The sequence below is a fragment of the Electrophorus electricus genome, chromosome 25, assembly GCF_041902795.1.
Source record: "Electrophorus electricus isolate QZ-2024a chromosome 25, ASM4190279v1, whole genome shotgun sequence".
Taxonomy (NCBI): Eukaryota; Metazoa; Chordata; class Actinopteri; order Gymnotiformes; family Gymnotidae; genus Electrophorus; species Electrophorus electricus.
Genome location: NC_137521.1, coordinates 11,690,143 through 11,706,212, shown reverse-complemented (window position 1 = coordinate 11,706,212; position 16,070 = coordinate 11,690,143). Strand labels below are relative to the sequence as shown.

Genomic DNA, 16,070 nt, shown 5'->3' with positions numbered 1-16,070 from the left:
GACATTCCATTAGACACTCCTCCTGGCTCTGACTGGTTGCTTTTATACAGTGATTGACACTCCATCAGACACTCCTCCTGGCTCTGACTGGTTGCTTTTATACAGTGATTGACACTCCATCAGACACTCCTCCTGGCTCTGACTGGTTGCTTTTATACAGTGATTGACACTCCATCAGACACTCCTCCTGGCTCTGACTGGTTGCTTTTATACAGTGATTGACATTCCATCAGACACTCCTCCTGGCTCTGACTGGTTGCTTTTATACAGTGATTGACATTCCATTAGACACTCCTCCTGGCTCTGACTGGTTGCTTTTATACAGTGATTGACACTCCATCAGACACTCCTCCTGGCTCTGACTGGTTGCTTTTATACAGTGATTGACACTCCATCAGACACTCCTCCTGGCTCTGACTGGTTGCTTTTATACAGTGATTGACATTCCATTAGACACTCCTCCTGGCTCTGAATGGTTGCTTTTATACAGTGATTGACATTCCATTAGACACTCCTCCTGGCTCTGAATGGTTGCATTTATACCACTTATCTTCTTCTGCTTTAAGTGATCTACCTACCTACCTACCTACCTACCTACAGTAGTGTGATCATCAAATAAATGTAAATATTAGACAAAGATAACACCAGTAAACACAAAATGCAGTTTTTAAATGAAGGATTTTATTTTTAAGGGGAAAAAAAATCCAAAATCCAAATCCATGGCCCTGTATGAAAGTGATTCCCCCCGTTAAAATATAAATGAACTGTGTTTTATCACATCTTGGGAAAGCTGAGTTCATTTCCTCTAGCCACACCCAGGCCTGATTACTGCCACACCTGTTCTCAATCAAGAAATCACTTAAATGGGGCCTGCCTGACAAAGTGAAGTAGACCAAAAGATCCTCAAGATGTTATGCTGTGAGCCAAAGAAATTCAGGAACAAATGAGATATATCAGTCTGGAAAAGGTTAAAAAGCCTTTTCTAAAGCTTTGGGACTCCAGCGAACCACAGTGAGAGCCATTATACACAAATGGCGAAAACGTGGAACGGTGGTGAACCTTCCCAAGAGTGGCCAGCCAAACAAAATTACCCCAAGAGCGCAGCGACAACTCATTCAAGAGGTCACAAAGACCCCATGACAACATGCAAAGAACTGCAGGCCTCACTTGCCTCAAAGGTCAGTGTCCATGACTCCACCATAAGAAAGACACTGGGTAAAAATGGCCTGCATGGCAGAGTTGATGAAAACCCCTGCAAAAAGAACATAAAGGCTCGTCTCAGTTTTGCTAGAAAACATCTTGATGATCCCCAAGACTTTTGGGAAAATACTCTGTGGACTGGCAAGACAAAAGTTGAACTTTTTGGAAGTGTATGTCCCATTACATCTGGCATAAAAGTAAAAGGAACATCATACCAACAGTAAAATATGATGGTGGTAGTGTGATGGTCTGGGGCTGTTTTGCTGCTTCAGGACCTGGAAGACTTGCTGTGGTAAATGGAACCATGAATTCTGCTGTCTACCAAAAAATCCTGAAGGAGAATATCTGGCTGGCCATCTGTTCATGACCTCAAGCTGAAATCACACTTGGGTTCTGCAGCAGGACAATGATCCAGAACACACCAGCAAGTCCACCTCTGAATGGCTTAAGAAAAACAAAATGAAGACTTTTGAGTGGCCTAGTCAAAATCCTGACCTGAATCCGTTTGAGATGCTGTGGCATGACCTTAAAAAGGCGGTTCATGCTCGAAAACTTTCCAATGTGTCTGAATTACAACAATTCCGCAAAGATGAGTGGGCCAAAATTCCTCCACAGTGCTGTGAAAGACTTCTTGCCAGTCATCACAAATGCTTGATTGCAGTTGTTGTTGCTAAGGGTGGCCCAACCAGTTATTAGGTTTAGGGGGCATTCACTTTTTAACACGGGGCCATGTAGGTTTGGATTTTTTCCCCCCTTAATAATAAAAACCTTCATTTAAGAACTGCATTTTGTGTTCTTTGATATTTAAATTTGTTTGTTGATCTAAAACATTTAAGTGTGACATTGTGTTCTGTATTTACAGATAATACTTATTCAGATTGCTGTTCAACCTGAAAACAAGGTTTAGTGTAACAATCATTTGTCTTCTGAAATTATTATTTTTACATCGTTGACCAGAGCAGTATGACATCTCCATTTTTCTCCATGTTAAAAATCATAAAATATTCTGTCATAAATATTGGTGACTTAGATAATGTGCTTGTTTACTGGACAGAAAGCAGTCAGTCAGGAAGACACCTGATGAGTGCTCCAGCAGTGTGGAGATAGACACCCTGTTGCTGAAGTGGAAAACAGTGACGATTCCCTATTTGGTAGGAGTCGGAGAACAATTGAGATGCATATTTTCCAAAGACTGCATCTCGGTTACTTTTAACCCCAAAACACGCTATGCTTCGGTCCATCCCAAGGATCATGTCCCCCTGCACAAACAAACCAATATAGTACACGCTGTCAAGTGCCTATATTTATATTGGGGGAAACCAAACAACCACTGGCAAATCGTGTGGCACAACATAGAAGAGCACCCTCGTCAGGCCGTGACTCAGCACCCTCGTCAGGCCGTGACTCAGCACCCTCGTCAGGCCGTGACTCAGCACCCTCGTCAGGCCGTGACTCTGTTTTTCACCCACCTACAGGCCAGTGATCTCTCCTCAAGAATGAACATTCTGGACAGAGAGGAGCAATAGTTTGAATGGGGAGTCACAGAAGCCATTTACGTGAAGAGGGTACATCCATAAACTTGTGTCCAGATGAACTGAGTCAGCTTTCTTGGAGAAAGCAGTAAAATTTTCTAGCATAGTTTTGATTCACTGTCGGTGTTTGGTTTCGTATGGTGTTTCATGAGAGTAGGTTCAGATTGATCAAGAAGGACTCCGTATAATTGAGGTTTTAGATGTGTGTTTAGGCTGCAACAGTGAGTGTTTGGTGCTTGGCATATGTTTTTGGAGTATTTCACTGGATGCACGTATGTGTGTGTGTGTGTGTGTGTGTGTGTGTGTGTGTGTGTTTGTGTTAGCTGTGTGTGTGTCCGGTGGTGGTGTAGGGGTGTGCGTTTGGGGTATATTGTATATTATGGGTATGTAGTGTATTATGACTGTTTTGGGTTTTGTACAATCTTTAGAATCTGCTAATATAATGACTTAGAGTTTACCATAATCCTAATACTGTGAGTGTAGATTGAGATCTTTAAAATACAGCATGCGGAAGCTGCTCAGTCCCACTCTTGATCTGTGAATATGGGATTTATATTTGATATATATGATTTTAAATACAGAGCACCTTATGGACCTGAATTTCAACTCACTCACTTATGTTTATCATAAAATCTCCACAAAGGGACATTACTGGCAGCATGTATGTATTTACTTCATTATATTCAGCGAAAAAACTAAATCAACCCTTACATAAATTCACATAAGATATCTGTTTACTGTTAGAAATTGGTTCTAAGTGAACAGTACTTCAGGTTCGATCTCCTCTGTTACCCTCTGCCCTCCGTCCTCTGTAGCCGGATCCGGGGAAGTCAAGAGACACTGACACCAGGGTAGTCAGTCAAGAGCGTTCTACTCTATTGAGGAAAGCAGAGTATATATGTCCCATATCTACTATCTAATCTACAGGATGACGGGGAAAAGTGAGGCATCTTCTAAGGGTCTACGTAGAAAGGAAAGAGACAAGGTTAGTAAAGATTAGATGTTCTCTGCATGAACGAGCCACGAGCTGTTCCCGTTCCTGCCATGAGCCACTGCTGTGCTTAGAGAGAGAGAGAGAGAGAGAGAGAGAGAGAGAGAGAAAGAAAGAGACAGGGAGGGGTAAAGGAGACAAGAAGAGGGAGTGGATGACCTCGGGTGACCAGCTCGGGCGACCAGCTCGCGGTCAAGCCGCCATGTCATGGATGATGAGCAGAGACCTTGCGTTGGGTGCCTGAAGACAGAAAGGCTCCAGTGTCTAACATTTACCTGGCTACTTGTGTATGATTTTTTGGTCCTAAATTTACTATTTGCATGACTGTATTAACACACACATACACATCACACTCAAACCTGACTCAGTGACAGATTTAACAGACTCTTTAAACCGATGCCTGGAAGTAGTACACTTATCTGATCATTTCCTATGTTATGCAACTTTACTGAATAATCCAAGTCTGCTGAGTAGGCTGTTGTGGACATTTGAAATGTGTGTGATTTCTAAGACTTTATAAGCTACTAAAATCACATCTACATTTGAAGAAAACTTTTTTTAAATTTTTAACTGGAAGGGCTGTTTAGTTTTTGTTATTCATAAAAAAAATACAATATATATCTGACATAACTAGATGGAGAATATTTTAAGATAATAAAGAATCTATCCTAAGGATTAATTAACTTTTGTCCACATTATTTCCCTGGCCCACACACATCAGCTGGGTTATCGAACATGACTGGGAGCTGTGGAGAGAGGAGGTGTGTTAGACTGAGGGGAGCTGTGGAGAGAGGAGGTGTGTTTGGCTGAGGGGAGCTGTGGAGAGAGGAGGTGTGTTAGACTGAGGGGAGCTGTGGAGAGAGGAGGTGTGTTAGACTGAGGGGAGCTGTGGAGAGAGGAGGTGTGTTTGGCTGAGGGGAGCTGTGGAGAGAGGAGGTGTGTTAGACTGAGGGGAGCTGTGGAGAGAGGAGGTGTGTTAGACTGAGGGGAGCTGTGGAGAGAGGAGGTGTGTTTGGCTGAGGGGAGCTGTGGAGAGAGGAGGTGTGTTAGACTGAGGGGAGCTGTGGAGAGAGGAGGTGTGTTAGACTGAGGGGAGCTGTGGAGAGAGGAGGTGTGTTTGGCTGAGGGGAGCTGTGGAGAGAGGAGGTGTGTTTGGCTGAGGGGAGCTGTGGAGAGAGGAGGTGTGTTTGGCTGAGGGGAGCTGTGGAGAGAGGAGGTGTGTTAGACTGAGGGGAGCTGTGGAGAGAGGAGGTGTGTTTGGCTGAGGGGAGCTGTGGAGAGAGGAGGTGTGTTAGACTGAGGGGAGCTGTGGAGAGAGGAGGTGTGTTTGGCTGAGGGGAGCTGTGGAGAGAGGAAGTGTGTTAGACTGAGGGGAGCTGTGGAGAGAGGAGGTGTGTTTCGCTGAGGGGAGCTGTGGAGAGAGGAGGTGTGTTTGGCTGAGGGGAGCTGTGGAGAGAGGAGGTGTTAGACTGAGGGGAGCTGTGGAGAGAGGAGGTGTGTTAGACTGAGGGGAGCTGTGGAGAGAGGAGGTGTGTTAGACTGAGGGGAGCTGTGGAGAGAGGAGGTGTGTTAGACTGAGGGGAGCTGTGGAGAGAGGAGGTGTGTTTGGCTGAGGGGAGCTGTGGAGAGAGGAGGTGTGTTAGACTGAGGGGAGCTGTGGAGAGAGGAGGTGTGTTAGACTGAGGGGAGCTGTGGAGAGAGGAGGTGTGTTAGACTGAGGGGAGCTGTGGAGAGAGGAGGTGTGTTAGACTGAGGGGAGCTGTGGAGAGAGGAGGTGTGTTTGGCTGAGGGGAGCTGTGGAGAGAGGAGGTGTGTTTGGCAGAGGGGAGCTGTGGAGAGAGGAGGTGTGTTAGACTGAGGGGAGCTGTGGAGAGAGGAGGTGTGTTAGACTGAGGGGAGCTGTGGAGAGAGGAGGTGTGTTAGACTGAGGGGAGCTGTGGAGAGAGGAGGTGTGTTAGACTGAGGGGAGCTGTGGAGAGAGGAGGTGTGTTAGACTGAGGGGAGCTGTGGAGAGAGGAGGTGTGTTAGACTGAGGGGAGCTGTGGAGAGAGGAGGTGTGTTTGGCTGAGATCCTTGGAGAGGTGGTAGAAGGAACTCAGTGATGAGAGAGCTGGGTGTGGGTGAAAGGAAGGTTTAGCTGACGGCTTGAAGTGCTTCCACGGTGGGAACAGGAGCGAGGATGACTCAAACGAAACAGTGACTGCAAATGGCAGCCCAGAGTTGTGTGAGCCCAGCCTGGGCTATAAATGTTCTGTGTGGTAGCTATGCTGTGTGCTGTAGTGCTTATGAGTGAATTATTACTGTTGCCCTGAACTATTAATTAATATAAGCAAGGCAAGTTTATTTATAGAGCACTCGCAGTCATACACTACAGTCATTCAGTACTTTATAAATAAGTAAATACAAAGAAACAGCTGTAGGGGAATAAATAAAACAAATATGATTACAACAAATAGAAATACAGAAGATGGTCGTCTCTCAGTCATGGAGAGGATATCGTTCTTCGCATGTATTACAGATAGCTATAGCAAAAACAGTCCCTCAGTCTTTGAGAGGATATCGGACTTTATTCAAACCCTGAAACACTCCTACAACACAGTCTTCTCTCAGGGTAATATGGTCTTCTCTGATTAGAAATTATTTATAATAATAATTCTAACAAATTGAAACTAATCCAAAAACACAAAAGAATATATCATATAAAAATATAAACACATAGCTCTATATTTATGTTCCATTTCTGTCCTGTCTCTTTTCTGACTATGACAAGTAGCTCAGTGTTTGGTCTTTATCCCTGATGAATAATTGAACTTCTGGTGTCTTAATCATTTATATGCCATCTGTCAGAGTCGTGGCTGTGTGAACTGGTAGCCCACAGCCAGGCAGAGGTGCGTAATTAATTACTGAAATGCAGTGTGACTGACGAGACAGACTACAGGAAGCACCACCCAGTCTACATGGGGGTGTGGCCTACTGGAGTGGCTGTGATAATTGGATGGCTTGGTCAGAGAGGTTAGTCACACATGGGTGGATACTGTATGAAAATCTATTGATCTTCTGAATGCATAAGACAGCGAGCATGGCATTGTTGTGATTTGTATTGTGGTTTAAATATTGATGGATGGTATATCAGTATAGTACTGAATACTAATGCAGTTCTCGAACTTTTTTAGTCTGGGGTCACGTGTGTGGACAGTCTTTGGTATGCTATAGTACTTTAATAACGGTCATAAAGGTGTAGATAGAGTGGTTGATTCTGCTGTAGTCAATGATTCATTTTCATTAAACTGACTATATTATCTGGGTTTAGGGTCAGTGTATTACATTTAGCTGATCTTCTTATTATTAGTCAAGTACCTTATCCACTGAGATACCACTGCCTACTGGGATAGCTGGGTTTAGGGTTAGAGTCAGTGTATTAGCTGGGTTTAGTGCTAGGGTTGTACATCTAGGGTTAGGGTTAGCTTGAACAAAATTAATTAAATGAATCAACTTTTTTCTTTTTCTCAGTGAGGAAGTAGAGCTCAGGGTATTTTCTGTTATGAGTGATTTCATTTCCACTCCTGTGCTGCTATTTTAATTCCTTTCTCAGGTCTTAATTAAAATGGCTGACACCTCAATGGCTTCACACTCTGTGCAGGACAACATGGCTGCCGCAGTGGTTTTGGGCCTGTAGCTGGTGCTGTGCTGCACAGTTGGAACAGATAGTGGTGTAGCAGCTAATTGCTTCCATTTGCACATTTTCCAATAATAGCTTTGTTTAAGCAAACACCACCAAGTGCATATGTTTTATGAGAAAAGGCCAAATGCTTTCTTCCTCTATTTGTGATGAGGCAGTCATAGTCTGATAAATCCAGAGTGTAGTTTGTAGTATATTTGTATATTTGTGTGTAGTGTTTATTGGCTAGCATGTCTCTGGTTGTGTAGTCTTAGTACCATTAGGAAAAAGCTATGTTCAGTCCTACTGCAGCTGTTTGTGTGTGTGTGTGTGTGTGTGTGTGTGTGTGTGTGTGTGTGTGTGTGTGTGTGTGTGTGAGATACTTGAGAACCCTATCTCAGATGTAAATAGCTGAGTATATACACTATATATTTCAATATAGTTGAAATATACATTAAATTTCATATCCTCCTTTCATCTCTAAGATATTTAAAAAGCTATAGATGAGACACTAAGCTAAAATTGTGTCTGTAATACACATTTAATATTCTGATAAAAATGTGGCCCTTATTTCAGTGTGATACAATAGCAGTAAAGGTAAATGACTGATTATTGTCCTCTGACCCATGCTACAGCTCTCATTATTCAACCAGACAGGCTACACAACCTCATTTTTCAACCAGACGGGCCACACAACCTCATTATTCAACCAGACGGGCCACACAACCTCATTATTCAACCAGACGGGCCACACAACCTCATTATTCAACCAGACGGGCCACACAACCTCATTATTCTACCAGACGGGCCACACAACCTCATTATTCTACCAGACGGGCCACACAACCTCATTATTCTACCAGACGGGCTACACAACCTCATTATTCTACCAGACAGGCTACACAACCTCTTTAGTTTTAGGAAAATTTAACTCTTCTGCTTTATATCCTACCTTGCTGAATGAATTATCACTGTTAAATATCGCCCTTTAGAATAAAAATAAATCAGATTAAAATCTATCTGAAGTTTTAACTTTAACCTTAATCTTAACTTTTAAGTCTAAAAAAGCTTGAAGTTTATTCAAACCTAATCATTATTTTTTCTTTTTCATAAAAGTGTATATCTGCAGCTATAGGAACAGAGTTGTAGTGAACTGAGCTGTTGATGGCCACTCATGAGTTTGTTGACAGTGGAGTAAGGGGTCTACCTGTACTGCTTTCTAAAAATAAACTAATAAATAATTAATAATGCATTTTAAAAAACGTCTAAACCCTAACTAACTTGTGGTAACCTAAACCTGACCTTACGCCTAACCTTAACTAGTGATATGTATGTATTAAGTGTGATTTGTGTTGTTAAGAGTGTGTGTGTGTGTGTGTGTGTGTGTGTGTGTGTGTGTGTGTGTGTGTGTGTGTGTGTGTGTGTGTGTGCAGGATTCTGGCTACTGCAGGAGCCCATATGAACATCCCAGTGGATCTGCGCACACTAAGGGCAGTGAGGGTGCTGCGGCCACTCAAACTGGTTTCTGGTATTCCCAGTACGTCTAACCTCTGGTTTCTGTTATTCCCAGTACGTCTAACCTCTGGTTTCTGTTATTCCCAGTACGTCTAACCTCTGGTTTCTGTTATTCCCAGTACGTCTAACCTCTGGTTTCTGTTATTCCCAGTACGTCTAACCTCTGGTTTCTGTTATTCCCAGTACGTCTAACCTCTGGTTTCTGTTATTCCCAGTACGTCTAACCTCTGGTTTCTGGTATTCCCAGTACGTCTAACCTCTGGTTTCTGTTATTCCCAGTACGTCTAACCTCTGGTTTCTGGTATTCCCAGTACGTCTAACCTCTGGTTTCTGTTATTCCCAGTACGTCTAACCTCTGGTTTCTGGTATTCCCAGTACGTTTCCACTCTGCAGCAATACACCACCAAGCAGATGTCTGGTTAACAAGCATGAGGGCTTGTTAATATATTTTAATAAATATTATATAAATATTTCATGAAATGAGATTTTTTTTCATTGATATTGAATTAATGTGTGTGTGTTTGTATATATCTGTGTGTGTGTGTGTGTGTGTGTGTGTGTGTGTGTGTGTAATCAGGTCTACAGATTGTTCTGAAGTCCATCATGAAGGCCATGGTGCCTCTGCTCCAGATTGGTTTGCTGCTGTTCTTTGCAATTCTAATGTTCGCCATCATCGGCCTGGAGTTCTACAGCGGACGTCTTCACAGCACCTGTGTACCTGAACCACACATACGTGGTAAGGCTTACACACACACACACACAAATGCACGCACAGACACACACACACACAACTGCGTACACACACACAAAGGCACTTGTATTCAGTTTTATTCTATGCTTGTTTCTTTGCCAAAGTGGTGCAGGCTGACAGGTATTATGTGCCTGCTTGCTGTCACCTGCCAAACCTTTATTTACACAGTAAGCTTTGCTTAATGACAGTTCTTTACACACACACACACACACACACACACACACACACACACACACACACACACACACACACAATAGAGTGTGAAAGAAGAATACAATTGCTTGAACCTTATCCCTTAACCGATGAGAACGGGACAGACTGAGCTGTGAAGAGGCCAGAGGTGCAGGTGTGAGTTGCTGCTCTGGCAGGGAACCATGTAGTTCCAAGAGCATGCCATGATGTTAGCTGCCATGGCTACTCCCACCACTCCCAGATGTCCCCTGCTGTAGTCCACCACACCTCCACCCCAGACAACTACTCTCTGTTGCCCTTAATGAACATTCTCTTGTAAGATGGGTCTCAGATACATGCAAACCATCAGAACAAGACTAAGACCTATAGAAAATTGGACTAGACATTAATTGCTTATTGGTTCTTTCTTTTTTTTCTTAAAATTGTTATTATTGTGGTGACTGTTGTTGGCCAGAGAAGGATGGGCCCCCTCTTTGAGTCTTGGTTCCTCTCAAGGTTTCTTCCTCGTGCTCTAGGGAGTTTTTCCTTGCCACTGCCACCCTTGGCTTGCTCACTGGGGGCTTGGACTTGGACATTTGTAAAGATGCTTTGTGACAACATCTGTTGTAAAAAGTGCTATATATATAAATTTTGATTTGATATTACCTGCAATATAACAAACACATACTGCTAGCTTTACTAATGTGTTTTGCATGTGCTAGAAGTCAAAGCTCATTTATTTAAGATGTACAGAAGCCTTTTTGCATGTCCAAACAAAGTCGCACCTGAGCTGCAGGTATTGGCTCCTCTCACTTCATGAGTATTCGTTTTAGGGTGTTGGAATCATGAAAAGCTAAATTAGGGAGCAGCTTGCTCAAATTTACAACTTGTGGAGATTTACCTACATGAACTGGAATTATGCCAAGGAGAAGGGACAATTAAGCAAGGCAAGTTTATTTGTATAGCACGTTTTATACACAATGGCAATTCAAAATGCTTTACACAAACAGTAGTATGAAATAATAACAAATCTTATTACATCCTGTGATCAGGAAGAAAAAAAGAACATTTAAATAAAACCATTAAATAGAAAATGTAGTAGTAAAAATAAAGTAAAAATAAACTTATTTAAATAGCAAGGCAAAAAAGAAGTTAAGAATGAAATCATTAATTAAAAGAGAAAACATACTTTATACATTCAGGGACTAAAGTGCAATAATAAAGTAGCAGAATAAATTTGTGCCTAATGTACAACAGGAGCTCCACTTGGCTGTAATCATCCAGTGAGAAAGCCAGTGTGTAAATCTGTGTGTTGTCTGCAGAACTGTGATAGGAAATTATTTTGTGTTGTAGAATTTGGCCTAATGGGACCATATATGTATATTGAATAAGAGAACCCAGAACTGATCTCTGGGGGATTCCACATATTATGCTTATTTGATGCCTTCTATGTCTTATCTGGTTCATGTATGCCGATCTTGACGAAGTAACCCCTGCCATCTAAATAAGACCCAAACAATTTGAGGGCAGTTCTTGATACTCCTACTTGATTTTCCAACCTCTCCAGAAATAATCTGTCTCTGCAATCTACAGTGTCAGATGCAGCTTTAAGATCTATCAACACTATGACTGACATTTTACTAGCGTCAGAATTCAGGCTTATGATTTATACCATATACCAGTACCTTTATGAAAGTCAGACTCCCGACTGGAAATTGTCAAGATGGCCTTTTACATGAAAAAATTGGTTAGTTGGTTATACACCATATTTTCAGTTATCTTAATCTTAAAATGAAGATTTGAGGCATGTTTGTAGTAGTCCAGAAAAAAGTGTCCAGAGTTTCTTTTTCCAAGAGTGATTTATGAAACAAGGCAGGATCAGGCAGACAGTTGCAGACAGTCGCATTTTTAATAACAAACGGATAAGTCAGACAACAGGCCAAGCTCGAAACCTGAACAGTATGACTACTGAACCAAATTAACACCAGGAGGGTCAGTCCAGGTGAAAGCCAGAAAAAAATACCCACACAGTAAACAAATCTAAAAACCAGTAGTCAGTACACAAAAAGCATCAGTACACATAAGAGCCACAGAGGCAATATAGTGCAACTGGGGCAATACTTCACAATGTCAGTGAAGTACACAGAGTCATTATAAGAAGTTTAAATGAGGACCAGATGAACCCAATCGGTACTCCGGGGAAGATCGTCGCATTAGGCGATTGCTGGGTGTGGAAGGCCACCTGACTCCCCTGGGAATTCTGGGAAGTGGAGTGCAGTCCCTGAGTGGTATGCTTCTTCGATAGGGTTATGGGGCCTAAGCACTGTGTGAGACTTAACAGCAGCTGTTTAGTGATTTGGGAAATATGCCTCATAAGAAAGATCAGCAGATCAGCAAAGCTGCTGGTCTGGACAGAATTTCAGGTCTTATTTTAAAAACTTGCAGTGAACAACAGATACAACAGATCCACTGAGGATGCTATATCGAACACACTTCACATCACTCTGGCCCATCTGGACAACAAAAAACACCATGCAAGGCTATTATTTGTGGATTACACCTTGGCATTTAATATGGTCATCCCATCCAATCTGACCCAAAAACTGCTATATCTGAGACTCAGTGCCAACCCCTACAACTGGATCCTGGGTTTCCTTATCAACAGACTGCAGCATGTATGAACTGGCAGAAACTTCTCTTCCACCCTGACCCTCAACACTCGCACTCCATAGGGCTGTGCTGTGAGCCCACTGCTGTATGCGCTGTGCAGACGTGTGTCCAGATACAGCTTCACCATCATCAGGTTTTCTGATGACACCACCATTGTGGGCTTGATCACCAACAACAATAAGATGGTCTTTGGAGAGAAGGTGAAGTTCCTGGCACAGTGGTATAAGGACAACCCTTAGCTCTTAATGTCACAAAAAAAAAACAAGGAGGTGGGTATTGACTTAAAAAGAGATGCAGTTCATTCAACCAATTACATCTGTGAGTATGCTGTGGAGAATGTCAGCAGCTTCAAATTCTTTGTAGTCACCCTCTATGATAACCTCAAGTGGGCAGATTACATAGTAGGGACCCTTTCTACCCTGTCCCCGTTGAAGTAGAGCGGGTCAGGGTCTGGCCTATCCCCTTTGATGTAAAGTGGGTCAGGGTCTACCCTGTCCCCTTTGAAGTAGAGTGGGTCAGGGTCTGTTTCCTGAAGTCAATGATGAGTTCTTTTGTTTTTGAAGAGTTGAGGATGAGGTTGTTCTTAGAACACCACCTTGCTAGTCCTTGGACTTCATCCCTGCAGGCTGTCTCGTCTTCTCCCAAAATAAGTCCTACCACGGTCGTATTGTCCACAAACTTCCCCTGGTGTTCAAGATGGGATGGTGCAGTGTGAAGAGCAGTGGAAATAGCATCATCTGTAGACCTGTTTGCTCTGGATGCTAACTGGTGTGGCCTGAATGTGAATGGGAGACTGGCTTTGATGTGCTGCAGGACCTGTCTCTCAAATAACTTTATAATGACTGGAGTGAGTGCAACCGGACAGTAATCGTTGAAGCTACTGATAGCTGTCTTTTTTGGCAGTGTGATTATCATGGCAGACTTCAGGCAGGGTGGGATGATGGATTTGGACAGGGACAGGTTGAAAATCTTCATGAAGACTTCTGAGAGCTGGTCTGCACATTCTTTCAGCACCCTTCCTGACACGCCATCAGGGCTGGCACCTTTCCTTGGGAACACAGCTTTGAGCACATGTCTCATCTCATGTTCCTGTACAGTGGAAAAGTGGCTGTTGGAGCTTGGTGGAGTTAGTGTATCTGTTTCTGCAGTCTTCACATCATAGCGGGCAAAGAAAAAGTTAAGTTCATCTGCCAGTGAGGCGTTTCCAACACTGCTCATGTGGTTTCAGGTTGTGTAGTTTGAGGGGTGTTGGATGCCCTGCCACACCTGCCATGAGTCATTTTTGGTGACGAGTTCCCCAGTCTTCCTCCTGTAGGCTGCATTTGCCTCCCTGATGTCCATCTTCAGGTTGGCTCTGGCAGTGCTGTATAGGTCCCTGTTACCGGACCTCCTTTGTCATCCAGGGCTTCTGACTGGGAAACACTGGATGTGTTTGTTGACATAGTCAACACAGTTCTGTATGTTGCAGAGTACAGCTGATGACATTATCAAAACAGTTCAGTATGCAGCCGAGTACAGAAGACGTGTATACCTTCAAGTCTGCATCTTCAAAGATGTCCAAGTTTGTCCTTTTGAGCTTTTCTCCTGAGTGAAGTGTATGCAGATATTAAGAGACTGGATCTATGATCCAATTAGCCCCGGTGTGGTATTGGTGGTGTTCTAAAGCCGTTTCAGGTGTTTGAGGCCTTATCTAGTGTATTTCTCCCCAGTTAGCACATTTGATCTTCTTTTCGAATTTCGGGAGAAAAGGAGCAAAAACAGGAGCCAGAACTGGAACAGAAACATGAACCAGATCAGCAGCCAGAACAGGAGCTGGTATTGTAGCAGGAGTTGGTCCTTGAGTAAGGATAGGAACAGGAGCTGTGGTTGGAGAAACGACTACAGAGGATGTAGGATCCGTTAAGGGAGACCAAGGAGTCCATGAAGGCAAGAAGAGGCTCTAGGCACTCCAGTGGCAACAGGTGATTGAAGATGGCGATACTCGCTCCTGGTTCAGGGTTTAAGATCTCCAAAATACGGGATACAAAGCTGGTGGCCCCTTTGGTGCAGGACACTGGGAAGGCTTCCTGTACAGCACTGGATGAGGTGACGTTCTCCACAGTGTGTACTCCACAATGTGTGCTAAATTCTTGTTGCTGTGGAAAACCATTTTCCTCCAGTGATGGAGCCTTTGTTCCCTGTATGTGCTCTTGGGTGGTCATTCTGTAACACAGAAGGTGATAAGAGGCCGAATGCAAGTTCTGTATTCATATTCATTACAACATCCCGTAGTCAAAAAGCCAGTAGACAATTATTTAAATCCAGAAAACAATGGCTTGAGAGAACTAAAACAATTAAAAACAGGCAAAGTAGATACATATGCAGTAAATGGCTACCTGCAAAAGACCACAGCTACATATCCAAGTTCATATATAGAACAGTGAAGGGTGGGAATAACAAAACAAGAGACTTGGCAGTGACAAAAAAACAACACAACAAAACCACACGGCACTACTGGGAAACCATGTGAGATGGGGGGGACCGATGACTGTATAGAATGACATGAATGTATAAAAGATGACAGAATGCATATTAATGTATTTTAGTCCGGGGAAGGTGGGGTAGTTGTCAATGAATTCTCAAAAAAGAAAAAAAGAGCTCATTTGTTGTATGATTGAATTAACTTATATTTATATAGCGCCTTTCAAGAAACCTAAGGTCATTTTACAGTTAACACACACAGCTTTTTCATCCAATCACACAGCGTACTCTCAACCAGAAACCTCAGCCCCCTGGAGAGAGGACAGCAACCAGGACAGAGCACAGTCCACCACTGGACATGCAGACACACACACTAACACTAGACATGCAGACACACACAATCATGCACCCACCTACCAGGACAATTTTATTTGGGCTAAAATGTTTTTACCTAACCTCCATGTTTTTAGACCATGTGGGGAATCTGCAGTTCCTGGAGGAAACCCTGGTGCTGAGAGGCAGACATGCCACCAAGCCACCATGCTGTGGTATTCAGATCAGTGCTTGAAGACCTGCCTTGCCCAGCATTTGAACCGATTTCATTCAGTGCATTGGGCAGATGTTGCTAGCACGCTGCTCCACCGGGTGGACTAGAGGAGCAAGTAAAAACAAATGAACAGATGACACGGCTTTCTGTTTGACCTGCATATGTCTGTCTTCCTGTAGTGAATGAGACCGTGGCTATATGGGAGTCTGAGTTCCCCTGTGGAGTGAGACAATGTCCCTACAAGTACAGATGCAGTGACACCTGGATCGGACCGAATGATGGCATCACACAGTTCGACAACATCCTGTTTGCAGTGCTCACTGTGTTCCAGTGCATCACGATGGAGGGCTGGACCACTGTGCTCTATAATGTGAGTGCAGTTCCGCAGAGCTACTCTGTGAGAGTGGTTTTTAAACACATGCAGTGCAAAAGTCTCAAACTATTAGTCAGTGTATTTCTCAGGACACGTGAATCTGTAAACAGCTGTTATGGTGTGTTATCATATGTTATGTGCATAAGTGTGCTATTGTATGGTCTGTGTAGGTTTGTCATCATATGGTGTGTGTAGGTGTGCT

The 16,070-nt window shown here is 43.3% G+C and overlaps 1 protein-coding gene across 1 annotated transcript in view; it reads left to right on the top strand.

The window, feature by feature from the left end:
- The window catches only part of cacna1ea (calcium channel, voltage-dependent, R type, alpha 1E subunit a), a 136,244-nt gene that overhangs the window by 64,962 nt on the left and 55,212 nt on the right, over window positions 1–16,070 (top strand). Inside the window, exons 6-8 of the mRNA XM_081707591.1 lie at window positions 8,815–8,918; window positions 9,474–9,632; window positions 15,675–15,865. Of these exons, the coding sequence (XP_081563717.1) occupies window positions 8,815–8,918; window positions 9,474–9,632; window positions 15,675–15,865 (454 nt within the window). The remainder of the gene's footprint in view (window positions 1–8,814; window positions 8,919–9,473; window positions 9,633–15,674; window positions 15,866–16,070) is intronic.